Here is a 19,646-nt window from a genome sequence, read left to right on the forward strand (position 1 = left end):
CTGCTCTCTGCGAGTGGCTGTTCTGTCATGACCATATTTCATTTCAGTTTATCTCGGGTTTGGCAGAGTTTCCACTTACTCTGCTGAAATGTGTCTTGTGTGCGTGTGTGCTTGTATCCTTAAACGCAATGTTTACTGATACATAGAAATGAGTCTAAACATATTCCGTCTAACATAACTCACAGCTTGTAGCAAACTGGAAATTTGCAGATTTCTCACAAAGACTCAATGGGTCAAGATGGCATATTAGCTTTAATCATAGGCTGATTAGTTTTAATCATATGACCCACTAAATTTCTAAGTTAATTTATTTTAACTTTTGAGCATTAATCATTACATTTGGGAGGTTAATTTTTCTAGCCTAAAATGACGCTTTATTATGAAGTTGACTGTGTTAGCTTGGGTCAGGTGATTATCGTGGTAACTGTAGGAAATGCATGACAGAATGTTAGCTTAGAAGGCTAATCATAAATTAACACAATTGTGCCTTCAGTTATGGTGTGTGATATGTAATACAAAATAAACGCAGCATTTGAAAATGTCAAGTGTGTGTGTTACCATATCTTCAGAACATATATTTATATATATGTGTGTTCAACCCACATTCTGTCTAAAGATTAATTATACTAAGAGACAAAAGGCAGTCTAAAGCTTTACATCAAGGTCACAGATAATGAGTTAAAGCACAGATAAAATACTGTATAATTAAACACCTACAGCTAATGCAGTGATGTTACAGAGAATATGTCAGAGTTTTGTATAAACATATACCTTAAAGATGACTAAAGACCAAATTAAACAAATGTGTGAGTTAAGGCAATGAGTGGGAGATATGAAAGTTTGAAGCAACAGCAAGTAGAAACTTTATGAGAAACTTCTGGTTATATCAGTCTCAGAGGCTTTGCTGGAGGCTGATATCTGCCCATAAACTGCTATTTTTAGGATTATCTGCCCATCTGTCACTGAAAAAGCTGCAGGCTTCTTCTTACCAATTACTTTTCATGTGGTTGTCATCCTCAAGCCCTTGTTTCTCGTTCACAACTCTTTTCCGCACACACTCCATTCACCTTCTTGTTGTAATTGGTCACTTAAACACTGTCATAGTGACACTGTATATGTTTCTTTCTGATGTGGTACGAAATATGCAGTGAGTGGCACTAAAAAGCGTGTTTAATTTTATCCGAAATAGATAAACGTGAATTTGGCAATGTTTTATTACATTGGTTGTTTATGTAGAACGGCAGTTTGGAAAAGAAATGTCCGGTGAACGGCGATAAAAGTGTAATCCTGTATTGTGTTTGAAAATAACGTACCATCTACTCTAAACCCAACAAACAGTGTGAGAAAAGCACACGTAAAATAAAAAACACATTTGCTGAAGCAACCATGCCATTTTTGCTTGCTTCTACAAGTCTTTGTGCTTTTTTATCACAACTCGTGTTTCACGGGACTTGTAGCTGAACATTTCACATCACATTCACATTTCAAAAGTAATGCTTACTGCCTCAGATGTGGCTGTTAAAGGGATAGTTCACCCAAAAATGAAAATTATCCCATGATTTACTCACACTCAAGCCATCCTAGGTGTTTATTACTATCTTCTTTCAGACGAATACAATAGGAGTTATATTAAAAAATGTCCTTGCACTTCCAAGCTTTATAATGGTAGTGAATGGGGCTTGAGATTTTGAAGCCCAAAAAAGTGCATCTATCCATCATAAAATTAATCCATACGACTCCAGGGGGTTAATAAAGGCCTTCTGAAGCGAAGCGGTGCGTTTTGTATAGACAAATATCTATATTTAAAACTTCATAAACTATAAAAACTGGCTTCCGGCAACGGCCATACGAGAGTCTAGTTCTGGCGGAATAGTGACCTTTGACCCAACGCATGACGCTAGACAAACGCAGAAACACAGAGGACAGAGCAGAACAAAACACCGGTCATGAATTAGAAGTCTAAAACAAGAATTTTTAAGGAGAAATGTTGGAGGATTTCGATATAAGAGAAGAAGAGCTTCAGTTTGTTGCACAGCCCTATTTGTTTGAACAGCGAGAGGCGTCTACTCTCTCTTACAATGTTAGTTCACCCAAAAATGAAAATTCTGTCATTAATTACTCACCCTCATGCTGTTCCACACCCGTAAGACCTTCGTTCATCTTCAGAACACAAATTAAGATATTTAGTGAGGCCTCCATAGCCAGAAATGACATTTCCTCTCAAGATCCATTAATGTACTAAAAACATATTTAAATCAGTTCATGTGAGTACAGTGGTTCAATATTAATATTATAAAGCGACGAGAATATTTTATTTTAAATAACAAAATAACGAATTATATAACGATTTCACGTGATTTCGAATCATGATTTATAACGCTTTATAATATTAATATTGAACCACTGAACTCACATGAACTGATTTATGTTTTTAGGTGATTAATGGATCTTGAGAGAGGAAATGTCATTGCTGGCTATGGAGGCCTCACTGAGCCATCGGATTTCAACAACAATATCTTAATTTGTGTTCCGAAGATGAACAAAGGTCTTACGGGTGTGGAACGACAGGAGGGTGAGTAATTAATGACAGAATTTTCATTTTTGGGTGAACTAACCCTTTAAGTTTATGCTACTCCTACATCCTACATCATTTTTGGGTGAACTATCCCTTTAATGACTGACAAAACACAAATCTCCGACATTCACTGGTGAAAAAACTCGTAACTCCATTTGAACTTGATTTTGCGAAAAAGTTAATAATATATAATGACACACACAAGTGCCGCAATACTAACTTTGACAACATGGTATTTAAATTTATTTATTTTTTTTTCTGAATAGTAGCGGTTCTGCACTGACCTGCAATTTTTGCTGGCTTTAAAACACACACACACCACGTTGGATATTACCTGCCATTCATTTTCTAATACTTTAATGGTTGGTGATCCTCGGAAAAACTTCAGAGAAGCTAATGCCAGCGACTTACCAATGATGACTTGACAGCTGAGCGTGGGCATTTCACTTACGTTGGATACGTCAATGTCATTTTTGCATATGCCGTACTATTTGAATTCATGATTGGTTGACTGCCAAATTCAAAAATTAAACTCAACGATAAAATAACACTATTAACCGGTTAATGGTCATTTCAAATAAGTGTTTCTGTTAAGAACGATTAAACTGCTTTCTTTTTTGTTTATGTTTTGTCCTGTTAAAGTTAATTTCCGTTTTTTGTTTTCGTTCCTTGAAGCCGTTTAGAGCCCCGATTGCCATTGCCATACCATTGTAAAATGTCCTGTTCTTTTATCACTCTATTTTTCTGTTTTATTTTTCCTTTTTCTGTTATCTGTTTTTGCCCCCATCGCCAGCCCTCCCACAACCCATTGCCAGCTTTTGCTGTTAAATTTTTACCGCTTTATGGTCATTCCATCAACAAATCTTCAGTCTCAGTCACTCAGGCCTTCACCCACCTTGCTATCGGTATGCAGTTCTCGTTCCAAGCGTTGATCCTCCTTTACGAGGTCATGGAGTTGATGCGCTTTTATCCTGTCCCCCCCACACACAACCTCAGCATCTCTCCTCACGTCCCCCGCCAAACCTCCACACCACCTTCAGTTGCAAATCTGTCCGTATTCAGCCTCGCTTCCCCCGCCTTGCTTACCCGTGGGAACCTTTTTAAAGATCAAATCAATATCAGGACATAAACATGCATCAGCTCAAGTTTGCGCTTTTCCCTCTCTCACTTTGTAGAAAGTTGGGTACACAAGTGTAACGTCTAACTTACGAGTGAAGCAGAGGATGCCTCTGAATGATGTATGGGGTGATGGTCAAATGACATTTTGATGCTGATATTGACATCTTTTTCTTTGATAATCCTGTTTGAAGTAGTGCCAAACAGAACTGCAACACTGTTTTTCTCAAACAGGTTTCCCGACCACTCCTCTCTTCCTGCTATTGGTCTAATAAATACAATAGCCACGCCCAATCTCACACCATTGGTTGAGTCACTGTTGCCATGCTGGCCTTGGCAGATTCTACAACAAACATTTCAATGTTTTGAAAACACCAAGCCACAATGTTTTAACCCACCAATGGCTTGCGCATGGTTCACACTACTTATTAAAGTTATACAAGAGAAATTTGAACATAAAATCATCTATCTATCATCTATCACACTATCTTTTCATCTCTGATAGCTCTAGCGTTGTTTCTCTGTTATGGAGTCGTTTACATCCACCAAGCAGATGTACTGCCATGGGCCCGCTCCTTCTCTGATTAGATTAAATTGTCTCCTCAAATGAATTAAGGACAGAAATCAATTATTGCGTGTCTCCACGCCTGTATCACAGCAATACCCACTTATTAAATAGCCCTCGCCTTTGCCTGTTTAATCTTTGATTACGCTTTCAATTTGAGTTGCTGTTATCTCCATCTGCCACCATTATGCTGCCTCACCGGCATCATTGAGATGTAGTGCCACACGCTTTTGATTACTCTCATCGTGTATCTTTCCTTTGATTGCTGTTTTGACAGAATAGATACTATCTCTTTATAATCTCTCACTACAAGTATTTGAATCGGCTCTCTAAGTGACTGACAGACACAATGTTTTTGACTGACTGAAAACTAAATGTTGCAATGTCTTTCACACACACACACACACACACACAAAAGATAAAATATAACTATTTACACACTGTAGACACAGGCTTTAATCATACAAGTCTTAACCTGAGTAAACGAAAACAATACACAACCTACAGAAGTATATAAAACCTACAGAAATTGATAATGAAAATAGTCTAAAACATATTTCATTTCTTAATCGGGTTTTTGTGCTGTGAATGGAAAAATGTTGTCAGTGACACCACTTTGCAGTAGTGAAAACTACAACCCGAATTCCGGAAAAGTTGGGACGTTTTTTAAATTTGAATAAAATGAAAACTTAAAGACTTTAAAATCACATGAGCCAATATTTTATTCACAATAGAACATAGATAACATAACAAATGTTTAAACTGAGAAGTTTTACGGTTTTATGCACAAAATGAGCTCATTTCAAATTTGATGCCTGCTGCAGGTCTCAAAAAAGTTGGCACGGGGGCAACAAATGACTGAAAAAGCAAGACATTTTGAAAAGATTTAGCTGGGAGAACAACTAGCAACTAATTAAGTTAATTGATATCAGGTCTGTAACATGATTAGCTATAAAAGGGATGTCTTAGAGAGTCTCTCAGAAGTAAAGATGGGCAGAGCTGTGAAAGAGTGAGTAAAAAGATTGTGGAATACTTTAAAAACAATGTTCCTCAACGTCAAATTGCAAAGGCTTTGCAAATCTCATCATCTACAGTGCATAACATCATCAAAAGATTCAGAGAAACTGGAGAAATCTCTGTGCGTAAGGGACAAGGCCGAAGACTTTTATTGAATGCCCATGGTCTTCGGGCCCTCAGACGACACTGCATCACTCATCGGCATGAATGTGTGTCAATGACATTACTAAATGAGCCCAGGAATACTTCCAGAAACCACTGTCGGTAAACACAATCCGCCGTGCCATCTGCAGATGCCAACTAAAGCTCTATCATGCAAAAAGGAAGCCATATGTGAACATGGTCCAGAAGCGCCGTCGTGTCCTGTGGGCCAAGGCTTATTTAAAATGGACTTTTTCAAAGTGTTCTATGGTCAGACGAGTCCAAATTTGACATTCTTGTTGGAAATCACGGACACCGTTTCCTCTGGGCTAAAGAGGAGGGAGACCTTCCAGCGTATTATCAGCGTTCAGTTTAAAAGCCGGCATCTCTGATGGTATGGGGGTGCATAAGTGCATACGGTATGGGCAGCTTGCATGTTTTGGAAGGCACTATGAATGCTGAAAGTCTTCAGCAGCTGGAAACCTATATCAGGCAAGAATGGGACCAAATTCCAACACCAAGACTCCAGAAACTCATAACCTCGATGCCCAGATATCTTCACACTTTTTTCAAAAGAAGAAGAGATGCTACACCATGGTAAACATGCCCACGTCCCAACTATTTTGAGACCTGTAGCAGGCATCAAATTTGAAATGAGTTCATTTTGTGCATAAAATTGTAAAAATTTCTCAGTTTAAACATTTGTTATGTTATCTATGTTCTATTGTGAATAAAATATTGGCTCATGTGATTTGAAAGTCTTTTAGTTTTCATTTTATTCAAATTTAAAAAACGTCCCAACTTTTCCAGAATTCGGTTGTAAGACAAATAGTTAAAAGTGATTAAATGTCACTGTTAAACTTCAAATAGAGTGTTTGCATATGCCTGTCAATCAAATGTAGAATGTCAGAAAAAGCTAGGGCAATCATTTTGATCACAACTATGTTTTTTGTATTCTTCGCTGCAATAAAATTAATGAAATGGTGCCTTACATTTCTTCATTACAGGAAAAAGTAATCAAAATAGTTTGTTGCAGGCTTATTTTAATATTATTAGTCTCGCTTTCCTGCACAATAACAAGTGAATCAGTGAATATATAGCTGGTTAGACGGGTAAAAACAGCATGGATGGCTGTTCCTTCAATTCATGGCGAGGCCACAGAAAGAAAAAGCAGAGCAACTCTGTGTTGCAGAGTAAATGAGATTCATTGTGTGGTTCTCATCCGCAGGCAGTGTGAGGACATTCTTCTAAGAGTAGAGAGGGTGAGGGACTCTGTTTAAAGGTCAGATAACAGATGAAATGAAGACTCTGCTTCATTCTCAGCCAAATATAAGATTCAAAAGACTCTAAATAACCCCGAAGTGCGGCTTCTTAAGTATAGCGGTCTCACACTGTAGTTCCACATTGTTTTCAAGTCAAAGATTTCTTGCAGTGTGGCTTTATTTCTTATTTGAAACTTTTGCAAAATGTTTATTTTTACTTTCAACTAAGTGTTTCTCATTAGCACTATTTTTAAGTGCTAAAGACAGGAAAGCCATTAACTTGTCAATCTATAGTTTAAAGTCCCCCTGTAGTCAATAATTTTATCCCTTAAAACTCATCTTTGATCACCAAAGTGACATATTTAAACATTTTTTCATGTGGAAAAAAATCTTCATGCCTTAAAATAGCTTGAATGTAACTCTACACCCTTGCTTCATTTAGTATATGCGGATCTATGAATATGCTAATTAGCCCCGCCTCCACTCATTTACACAAGCTCAGAGATCCACTCGGTCAACTTACTGAGGTAAACGCTGCACAGTGGTATCGCTTTTTACAGTGTTGAACACATGACAGTAATTAATATAATTAGCCTTTTGCTTGGCTACATTATCAAACAGCTGCTAATAATGTGTTGCTAATGTTACACAAACCATGTTCCTGTTTGCCATCTGAGTCTGCCTTCTAAAAATATCAATATCCTTAGAAACACTTTGAACAACTCAGAACATCAGTGCAGAAAGACATATAGTTCATCATAACATCGTAATATACATCATACACCCACTATATAGCTAAATCTACCCTATTTTTCATATCAACAGAAAAATATACCGGGATATATTCTCTAGAGACTCCCCTGCTTCAGAGCGGTCATGGTTAATGATATGCTAAAGCCCGTCCACACGATGACGGGATTGGTTACAAGGTAGTTTGTGACATCACAAACACCAGTGATTTGAAACTGTCTTTAGATCACTGCAGTTTTAAAGAGAAAATACTCAGCAATGAATTAATTAGTAATAAGGCTTCGAAGCAAAGTATCTTTTGGATATAACAAAGTGTGAGATGAGAAGACAACAGAGTTTGCTGATCATTTTGTTGTGGTACTAACAAAAATGCAGGGGTGACAATCAGGTAATTTTAGTCTGTGAAGCTTTCGGTAAACAACTAATTAAGTCCTCTGCATCTTGTGCACATCCTGTTTTCATGCTGTGATTCTTTTAGCAGCAGCTGCTTTTATGTTACTTTCCTTTTAAGAAACCTCTCCTATTAGTTAACCAGTTGATTCATATTAGATGATACTTAATAAATCAAATAGTAGAGTAAATAAAAGGAGTCTGAAAGGTTTAGATGCATTTCTAGTGAGCAATATTGAGCCTCTTTCAGAAACTTTCCCTTTATACCCACTTAGAGATCAAGAATAGAGAATAGAAGTAATATTAAATGTCCAAAATTCAAATCTTTATCTCTGCTTCTGTCTGTTCTGTGGCCAATGGGTCACCAACAGAAGCTAATTATCATGTCTGTTTGCCCAAAGGTAGGTGATCTTATTAATTGTGCTTGTCACAGCACCATTTATCAGTAGAGTTATTATGGTCTTCTCAAGCGAAGAATATCTGTCCTTTCATTACAGAAGTCTTTCATAGGAGCAGTACTTTAATTGCACTTACATCTGAATCTGCTCAGAGCAACCTCATTACAGCCCATAGGAACAAACATGCCATTACGACATCTGTCATGTCGCGCTGTAATAGTCGCAGTTAGGACCATACAAACCGAATTACTCCACAATCTAGATTAATCAGTAACATTGAGCCAATAAGCATGAACTCGCACGGAATCTACATCCAACACATTTGTACCCGGACATGTGCAATTACATAAACGTAATGAAGTAATTCACCTTCTCTGAAGGCTTTACAACAGCCTACGTGATGGTCCTCTGGGCAACGGCCAATCTCAGTCTAATCATTTTACTAAAAACATCACTTCTTTCTTGCAGGGAGTTACAGGTTCAATCCGCAGTTAATGAAAGAGACCTAACATTCTGGTCTTAGGCTAAAGGCATAGATTTGTGCACAAAATAAAATGGGAATGCTATACGTCTTTGTTATTAAGACACAATTTGTATGTATAAATATAGCATAAAATCCTTCTGAAACCATTCAATATTATTATTTGAGAAACTGACACAACTTACCCCAAAGCATCTGGCCAGTGCTGTTATTGTTAAAAAATAATTTTCGGTGAAATAAAATAAAATAAAAAAATATAATGAAATTAAATAAAATGAAAAATGAAAAAAATGAAATAAAAAATAAAATAGAAAATAAAGATAGAAAATATTAAATAAAACAATAAAATAAAATATAAAATAAAATTAAATAGTAAAATAAAATAAAATAATAAAATAAAATAAAAAAAATAAAATAGATGAAAAACTTAAACTTAAAATGATTAAATGAAAATTAGAAATGCTGTTTTGGCAACTAGCTGAAATAATTTAAGTACTAAAATTACTAAAATTAAAACTGAAATAAAAAATAAATTAAAGCTTAATAAAATTGACAAAACATAACAAAATTACTTAAATTTACTTTAAACTGAAAATATAAAAATAAAAGCTCATTCAAAACATTAATAAATACTATAATAGTCTAAAAATAATGAAATAACAGTGCATCTGGCACACTTTACCCCACAGCTACTATTTTGGGGAAAATACTTCATTTAATCATTCATGGCTGATCTTTAATTGCATGGTTTCATAAACTGGCAATGTACCAACATGCGATATATATCTTTAGACCTTAATAAGTTTATACTTGGACATAAAAGTCCACGGGCAGCACATCTTACCCCACTCTTATCCCCTACTGATGACGTACGTTTTAATAAACTGCATTAATATGAATATTTTTAATCCGCAAAACATTTAACAGGCTTCAACAGGAGATGATGATGCTTCTAAAAATACAGCAGTAAAGACGAAAGGCACTTCCTTGTTTAAGACAATAAAACACTGGCTGTCATCCAGGTCACTTCTCTGCTGTTATTCGATGTCTCTTTCATATCATACTTTTTTTCCCCTCATAGTGCTTCTGTGACTCATCTGTACAGATGTAGATCTGTCAGCCAGCACAAAGCATCGAGGCTTGGCTTCTCTCTGCACACAGCCTGCTTTCCTTTACTGGATTACTGATATGCGGCGGTACACAGCGTAGCTCCATGGCCGGCACTCAGCGGCTTAGAGCCCATTCTGCTAGGATAAGCTAACCCTCCATGGCGAAGAGAGAGCATCTTTAAGAGAGAGCATAAAGCATTCTCCCCGTCACACCTCACGTCAAAACGCTGTGATGCGCTAATGCTGCACTTCAGCTGCCGACACACTACCTTAAACGCTCAGCTGACACAGGATCTATCCGCACGTTTAGCTGGGCCCTGGGGCAACTGAGCCGCAAGATGTTTCGGGGGCTTTTTAGTCCCTTAGGCCCAATTTGTATGGCACATTCACAGAAAGCCAGCTACAAATGTCTTTTTTTGTGAATTGTTAACTAAGGTGGGAAAGTACCTGCTCTAATGGGAATATGACTGTAGAGGTGCTGTGAAGCCCTGACCTAAATGTCTGGTCACAGATGTAATTGGAGACCTTGAGTTTTATATAGCTATTAAGACACCATGCAGCGGTGTTTTGATCTGCGACGGGCGAGATTCCTGTAGACGTGAAAGGGACTACAAATATCAAGTGCGCTTTAACGCTACGGATGAAATATAAGAGCAAGAAATGGGGATGACAACGTAGTGAGCTCTAAAGAAAGCGATGACCTTTTGGACCTGTGGTGTAGCGGTAAGTGACACATCAAGTCCATTAAGTCACGGTGCTCATGTGGTGCTCATCAACTCTCAATGACTTCTTGACCCCTCACTTCTCATCTAGCAATAAAAAAGATAAACCACTCAAATGAATAATTACCATAATGCTGTTAAATTCGTCCCTTTATGGGAGTGGTGCTCAACAAAGGGGGTCACAATGTGGCTTAAAATGATTTAAAATAAGAAAAAAAGCTTTTAAAAAGTTGTAAATTTACATTACTCTTATTTTTATTTAAGAACCAGGGCATGACAGTTCGCATGGTTTTGGAGAACCAATAAAAGTGGATAAAATACACAAAATATCAATTAAAAAGTCGTGATAATGTCTATTATGAATAAACATTTTTCTGGTTAATCCAATTTCCAAACTATTTTAAGTTGAATTTGCTCTTTATGAGTAAAAAAACAAAAGAAAAGTAATCAATTTCCAGTAATACTTGAATAGAAGCCCATTTCTGATCGATCGATCAATCAATCAATCAATCAATTAACCAACCAACCAACCAACCAATAAATAAATCATGCTTTGAAATCATAATTTATTTTTAAATAATAAAATGTCAAAATTATAATATATTTAAGTAATGATAGTCAAATTATGAGATAAATAGTTTAAATTATTACATAAAAAAAACTTATTTTTTATCTCAATTTTGATTTGTGTGATAATTTCAATTTTCTCATAATTATGACTTAGTATATCATAATTTAGACTTAGTATGTTAGAATTATGAGCTTTTATCTCATAATTTTGACTTTTCATCTCATAATTATGAGATCTTATGCCATAATTATGATTTACCAAAGTATGCTTTTTTGTGGTGGAAATGGACTTCCGTAGGAATGACCAAATTAATAATTAATTAATTAATCAATCATTTTAATCTGCTGACACTGCAAGTTTTTGTAATAAAAAAGGTTTGAAAACAATCAGCTTTGTCATTATTACAGCTGAAGTACCCCAAAAAGTATATTAGTCTGCATGAAGGTCTTGGAATATGGGGAGCCTTGGTGTCAAAAATGTTGAGAATCACTGTCGTATGCCAAAATAACACTCATTCTGTGGTTCGGCCATTCGAAAACTGTGGCTTATAAAGTTCAGTCTTTTATGAATTTCCCTGGAGAACAAGACATTGCATATCTAGGATACATTCCTTAGTAATCAGTACTAGATTAATCTGATGATTTTCTTGCTAACAAGACAGCGGACATAAAAATCATCAGAGATCTCTGACTCAGTCTTGAACATCTCTGCATGAATGTGACCCTTCAGCCACAGTTTATCTATCACTTCTTATCAAGTCTTATAAGGAAATCATTCCATCAAATTGATAAATCAGCTGAATGAGTAACTCCATGCAAAAATATTCATCTAAGCACTGTCTTTTCTTCAGCGAAAGCACTCAGACTCTGAGACTGAGCTGCAGCGCATTGGTTCACATTTTAAGAAGGGATAAGAATCAAGCTGCTGAACAAAAAACTGACAGCTTATGGCAGGGATTCTTGGGATATAAATTATTAAAACACTTTTCAGAGTTACAGTATCATTTTGGATGTGATACACATTACACTGGAAAGGTTCTGGTATAGCCTTTAACTCCACAAGTCGAGCAAGCAGCAAATTGACTTTATATAACTAACATAAGCAATAAAGAGCTACTTAGCTGTCTTACACAAACCCAAAGAGACTAAGAAATAAAACCAACTCGACCAACTTGATTGCTTGAAATTTACTATTTATATCACTAAAAACCATATGTTATAATACAGTGCTAATAAAATGTAATTTTCACATATGGCCTGCAATATACCTTGTCATTTACTGAATATATATATATATATATATAAATTCTCTAACATCCACACAAGCTTTTCATCTACAACTATATCATTATCATATTATGCAACCTTTTCCTCACAGCCGACCTATTTATGACCATCAGCGAGGGAACGCTGATGGTCATTATTTTGCCAAATAAGGCATGTTGCTGGATCAACATATTTTGTTGATCCTAGAACAACATTCCTGTCTGAAAATTTGGTCCTAATCCTATCCATACCCCTAAATTTAACCCTATCCATAACTTATACCTAAAATCAGAGGGAAATGATAGGTGAATAACACTGATATAGAAGCACTTAAAGGATTAGTTCACTTTTAAATAAACTTTGCTGATAATTTACTCACCCCCATGTCATCCAAGATGTCCATGTCTTTCTTTCTTCAGTCGAAAAAAAATTAAGGTTTTTGATGAAAACATTCCAGGATATTTCTCCATATAATGGACTTCAATGGACACCAAACGGTTCAAGGTCCAAATGACAGTTTCAGTGCAGCTTCAAAGGGCTTTAAACGATACCAGACGAGGAATAAGGGTCTTATCTAGCGAAACGATCGGTCATTTTCGAAAAAAATACAATTCCTTATTCAACTTACGGAAAAAATGTAACTGGCGCTGCGTTCGTTCCGTAAGTTGAATAGGGAAGGCGAAGGCCATACAGAGTAAACTTTTTGAAGAATATAGAAATGCGGTTTTGGCGGAGGCACTTAGAAGGCGAACGTTTGTTTATATAAAGCATATACAGTTGTATTTTTTTAGAAAATGACCGATCGTTTCGCTAGATAAGACCCTTATTCCTCGTCTGGTATCGTTTAAAGCCCTTTGAAGCTGCACTGAAACTGTCATTTGGACCTTGAACCGTTTGGTGTCCATTGAAGTCCATTATATGGAGAAATATCCTGGAATGTTTTCATCAAAAACCTTAATTTTTTTTCGACTGAAGAAAGAAAGACATGGACATCTTGGATGACATGGGGGTGAGTAAATTATCAGCAAAAGTTTATTTAAAAGTGAACTAATCCTTTAACACTGGTTTTAAGCCTAAACTTGACATAAACTCTAAACTTGTCCCTTAAATCTGATTGGTTGACTGGAAAGTTGTTGTACATTAACACGTAAAATCACGTTCACCACACAAGGGCAGAGAATTCAAAAACACCTGAGAACCAGTATCAAGAAAAACGTCGATCATTGGTTTTGATCCACACCAAGTTCCAGGAATAAGTATACAGATCTGTAGTCAGCACAGACATTGCCAAACCTAACATACGCCAACATTTACATATCTACAATCCATCTTCGAACAGAGAGTGTGGGAGCTTTTAAGAGTACAGACACACACTGGTAAATCAAAGGTGACTTCTTGTTGCGTTGTTTTGGTCTGATTTGGTCACAAAGCATCTGCAATGATCCTGTCTGACTGTGACAGCAGCTTTTAGAGCAGCAAAAATGGGTCCAGATCATTAAAAATGACCAGAGATCAAGCCAGCATCCATTTGCCAGAACTTTTATGATTAAAGTGAAGATGAAGGATAGATTTTAACTACTGTTGTATTTCACTTGTTATGTCTCCTTGGGATTTAACAATACTTTAAGTACATATTTTTCATATCAACTTGTTTTTCTTGTTTACTCTGTGTCTACATACATATACACAGATGTCATGAACATGCTTCATAATCTAAGCATGTGTCTAGACAATTTATGACTGAGTGTACATATATATATATATATATATATATTGCCCCAAAGCATCACACTGCCTCTGCCGGCTTCTCCTCTTCCCATAGTGCATCCTGGTGCCATGTGTTCTCCAGGTAAGCGACACACACGCACCCGGCCATCCACGTGATGTAAAAGAAAATGTGATTCATCAGACCAGGCCACCTTCTTCCACTGCTCCGTGGTCCAGTTCTGATGCTCACGTGCCCACTGTTGGTGCTTTCGGCAGTGGACAGGGGTCAGCATGGGCACCCTGACTGGTGTGCGGCTATGCAGCCCCATACGCAACAAACTGCGATGCACTGTGTATTCTGACATCTTTCTATCAGAACCAGCATTAACTTCTTGAGCAATTTGAGCTACAGTAGCTCGTTTGTTGGATCGGACCACACGGGCCAGCCTTCGCTCCCCACGTGCATCAGTGAGCCTTGGCCGCCCATGACCCTGTCGCCGGTTCACCACTGTTCCTTCCTTGGACCACTTTTGATAGATACTGACCACTGCAGACCAGAAACACCCCACAAGAGCTGCAGTTTTGGAGATGCTCTCACCCAGTCGTCTAGCCATCACAATGTGGCCCTTGTCAAACTCGCTCAAATCCTTACACTTGCCCATTTTTCCTGCTTCGAACACATCAACTTTGAGGACAAAATGTTAACTTGCTGCCTAATATATCCCACCCACTAACAGCTGCCGTGATGAAGAGATGATGAAGAGATAATCAATTTTATATGAATTTTGTATTCATGAAATGAAATTGGGGTGGGTGGTGATGGGGGACGCCATAATAATTATTTTTCAACAAATAAATCTGATTACCACAATAAATTAATTTAAAAAATGTGTGTGTCAATGTTTTCAATTGGCTACAATTGAACTCACCCCACCTACTGTTAACTTACAATCACCCCGGTAGAGTAGTTTGTAACATCAGCACTTTATACACACTGTTTAGGAATAAACAGTAGATTAGAAATAATATATGAAAATATTATATCAAAATTTGAGACATATAATGCAAAACACAAACAAAATGTAAAACAAATTGTGTTACAACACTCCCCCAGTACATGGTGTACATTACACAATACTGAGACATATCTACTGTATTAATAATCGATATTAATATTGTAACCTAGCCTAATATTGACTCTCCAGGCAGACATATATGGACTCTGAGTCAATAAAAGTCCAGCAGCAGTGAGTCATGTTCTTGCAGTGGCAGCATGTATATATAGTGAATGGTTATTATTTCCATTATTTACGCATACATCCTTTTGCGACTCGTGCTGAACTTATAGAAAAAGAAATTACGAAGGTGTTGACAGAGTACGTGTGACCTGTGGGGCGCGGCGGCGCGCGATCCGCCTGCGGGATTCAGAGAGAGTCAAAGTGGGACAGCAGTGCGCACCGGCTCGCTGCATTCTGGAGCTCCATGTAGCTACATCTGTCCGTCCTAAAATATTCCTTGTCACTATATAGCCTACAATATATATATATATATTCTTGCTACATAACAACTGTTATCGCTACTGTAAATAACTGCACAAGCGATATCTCCAGTCTGTACTTGCACACTGCGCGTCTCGGAAAGAAAATCTTATGCTACGACGACCCCAAGATGTAGAATCTTGCAAATACCCGAGTTCGATGCGCTTTAAACGTGCGTCCGAGTTAAACCAGTGCTGGTCAACTAATAGTCACTGTAGGGCTTGCATTAAACATCCATCACGCGTAACGAGTCAAGTTCAACTTGTTTTGCACATCAAATCACACCCAAGCCTATAACAGCGATTATATTGCAGATATCAGAATGAACCACATGAATCACTTTAGAACAAGAAGGTCATTAGTGAATCAGTGTTGACAAAATTCATAATTTGATAAACACAAAATAAATTAATAAAATGTTACAGTGCGTATGCGAACTATGAATCAATTTGGAGCGCGGGCACGTGCCCACTGAATCATTCTGTGTCTAAAGTTGCTAATTTGATAGATGATGGCACACAAACATCATTGAATCAACTACAAACAACTTCCCACGCACCTGATCGCTCATGTAAAAGAATGTGCGCTGAACTCAAATCTGCACTGTCATCATCATGCCACAAAACACGCGTACTGTATTTGACTTGTCCTAACGCACGGGTTACTTCTGAAATATTATCCCTCGTGCAATTGAGCACGGGTCTTATGATAATGTGTGCTTAAGTCACACTGGCATTTCTGCCAACTCCCACCACACCCAGAGGGCATCACACTGTGGCCACACATCCCAGGGTTCTTACCTTTAATGACAATCCCACAGAAGCTGTAGAGCACGAAAAGCAAGTGCTGTTGGAGCATCATATTCTTGTGGCGATGCTTGCGTCCGTGTTCTCCCTGCACTGGTGCTGATGCTGATGCTGCTTATCCAGGTGGATGGTGCGCTCTCAGTCGCATGGATGGCGCAAACCCGAATCTCCTGTCCCGATCCGGAGGATATGTTGCGTGCAGCAGTTACTGTACCCGGGGCTGGGAGAAGATGCTGCCCGCACTGAAAATGCTGAGAAAGTGGCACTTCAGCCCCTGCCTGAGTCTCTGCCTCTCCAGAGCGCCGCAGCAGACGCGGGTCCCGCCCACTCTAGATTGACACATGGAGACGCCTTACCGATATACAAAACCAGCGTGAATGCGCAATTGATCGCGCTGATTGATCACATTTATAACTTTCTGCTGCGCTGCTGTCTGAGTTTTGGTTACACTTTAGACAGCAGCGTTCATGTTACATGTTAGCCTACTGTCCGGTATTAATTAGGCTCCTGTAATCACAATAACATCTAATTACAAGCAGTTCCCCTGATTAATTACGGTGAATGTTGTTCATTAGGGGACATCAGGGAGAGTTGTAACGCAAGGTGAGTTGTAACACCCTGTTTAACCAATTAGGAATGAGATACATATGTAAATGTTTATAACTGATTTTAAAAGACAGAACTGGAAATATCCGAATTAGCATGTCTTCTTTTTTTTTCTTTTTTTTCTTTTTTTTTTTAACTTCCACCCAATCATCTACACGTGTTTGGCCGAGATACAACTATTCGAAAATCTGGAATCTGAGGGTGCAAAAAAATCAAAATATTGAGAAAATCGCCTTTAAAGTTGTCCAAATGAAGTCCTTAGCAATGCATATCCACTCACAAAAATTATTTTTTGATATATTTACGGTAGGAAATTTACAAAATATCTGAATGAAACATGATCTTTACTTAATATCCTAATGATTTTTGGCATAAAAGAAAAATTGATAATTATGACCCATATAATGTATTGTTGGCTATATTGTTACAAATATACCCATGTGACTTATGACTGGTTTTGTGGTCATGGGTTACATATTCTATCCCTAACCCTAAACCTTGACAGAAAACTTAGATTTTTACATAAAAAAAAAAACATGATTATATTATATTATATTAATTATATAGAGTACCTCAGGGATGACGTGTTTTTGTAGGCAAAACCCGGAAGCGAGTTAGCATTTTAGGACTTCTGGTTCCATCGCCCTAAAGTCTATGGGTTTTTTGAATGGGTTTTTGCTAAATCGCCCGAATAAGGTCTGTGGTTAACAAAGCCTCTAAATATTTTCAGGTTTTGATTAATGACATAAAACACACCAGTTATAACCCGCTTGTGACTTTTTAAACCTTTATTGTGTCTTAAAAACGGCGGTTGCTAACAAGCTGCTAAAAGGGACTACTTCCTTTGGCGGGGACTTTAGACGCCATCATGACGAACAGGACATTTGGACAGTATTTCTCATGAAAAAGTGGATAAGTATTCATACACAGCGCAGATCATGATCAGCGAGCATGTTTTTAAATAAAGTTGTTTTTTAGATAAAGTTTGAGGAAGCTTGGTGGTGGTGACATTGATCTGCGACCATGGTGTGCTGTAGTCCTACTGTTAACTTTTTATATCTGACGACTTTATTTAGGCTTCAAAATGTATAAATGTTGTGTTAACTTGTAAAGATTATCTTGATAGACAAAACGTGTAAGTGTCATAACCCTTTGTTAAACACAGCTTATTTTTTGCGATTTTCCAAAAGTCTATGGGAAAAATGCATAGGCTTTTCGATCGCCGCTAACTTCCGGGTTGGCCTACAAAAACACATCATCCCTGAGGTACTCTATTATACTTACGGATAGTTCTGGCCCCAATTCTGATTGGTTGAGCCGTGTTCGAAGTCATTGTAAAATTCCCGAAAACATACAGATGACCACATTACATGTATCGCTGCGCCACTGAGTGTCTTAGCAACCACTCTTAGCAACGTAAACATATGTTTGTTCTCAATTGATCATTAAAGCTTACTGTATTATGTAGTAGAGTATTGTGAGAGAGATATCGAGTGTATTACCTGCATTCAGATTTAGCATTTTCCTTCAGGTCAGTCCTATGTTCATAATAAAAAAAATCTGTTTGAATGTGTGCTGCGATCTTGTCCTTTTAACATTTAATGGGTTTTCCCGTGCCCTACTGACACTGACAGTGCTATTCAGAGCATTTGTCATTTGCGTCTTGTTCCATGTTCACAACAAGTTTCAATATAAAAGTCTTTGCAACTGAGTGACTCCATGCCGCCATCTAATGGCGTAATAATGTAACTTCTGTTGATGTTCACGGTCAGGGACTATTTTTTTCTAGTGGAAGGAAGGCTTTTAAAGATTTTACTTCATGAAAGTTGCATTGATACATTTTTTTAATATTTAATATTTGTATTGTGTGGTAACATAACCGTTTTATAAAAGCAATAAGCCCCAAGAAGCCGTGGTTTACGGTGAATTTTATAACAGCTAAGGGGCGTTGTTAGGCACGACGTGGACATATTACATTATATGTCAATGAGCAATATTAAAACACTTAATCCTGAGACAACTGGAAGAGAAAAAATTTAAAGTGCAGGGGAAAAGTGCTAAAACTATTATACAATGTTATAAATTGGTTAAATGATTAAAATGAATCACAGAGCAAATTGTAAAATTATTTTAAAAAACAAACAAATAATGAATCACAGCAAACGAAGACATGTTGAGTGATGCTCATTTGTTATAATACATATTTTATCTTTTCTGTTTGTTTCTTCCTTATTAAAATTGTAACCTTTCTGTGGCAAACAACCGCATATGCACAACATACCTTTAGTCATATATGAACAATATATTATGACATTTATTGTTTTAGAATTTCAGCTTTCATCTGTCTAGTTCTTATCTTATCTCTAGTTGGCTTATCTTAATATTCGTTCCACGCAAAACACAGAATGAAAGCTATGCCAATCAACACTGGTCTGCCACACTACAGTTATTATACATGCTACATCTATAGCTGAATTTTGCTATTTTTGATCTGTAATATACAGTAGTGTTATCTGGAAGGTCACTTTGACGTGACAAAAGATGCGAGACTGACTTTTTTTGTGCATATAAAATACTGACAGATTAAATTAGATTAAATAACAGAGTAAAGCAAACATCCAACTGAG

General features: G+C 37.2%; 1 protein-coding gene across 5 annotated transcripts in view; it reads right to left on the bottom strand.

Annotated features, from left to right (window-relative positions):
• Positions 1-16,772, bottom strand: part of cadm2b (cell adhesion molecule 2b) — a 230,285-nt gene extending 213,513 nt beyond the window's left edge. Inside the window, exon 1 of one of the 5 annotated variants that reach the window (XM_051863515.1) lies at positions 16,408-16,772. In XM_051863515.1, coding sequence (XP_051719475.1) covers positions 16,408-16,468 — 61 coding nt within the window. In that variant the 5' untranslated portion in view covers positions 16,469-16,772. The remainder of the gene's footprint in view (positions 1-16,407) is intronic. The other 4 variants (XM_051863511.1, XM_051863516.1, XM_051863512.1 and 1 more) reach the window with 4 other exon arrangements.
• Between the last annotated feature and the right edge of the window lie 2,874 nt (positions 16,773-19,646).

The sequence above is a fragment of the Ctenopharyngodon idella genome, chromosome 15, assembly GCF_019924925.1.
Source record: "Ctenopharyngodon idella isolate HZGC_01 chromosome 15, HZGC01, whole genome shotgun sequence".
Lineage (NCBI taxonomy): Eukaryota > Metazoa > Chordata > Actinopteri > Cypriniformes > Xenocyprididae > Ctenopharyngodon > Ctenopharyngodon idella.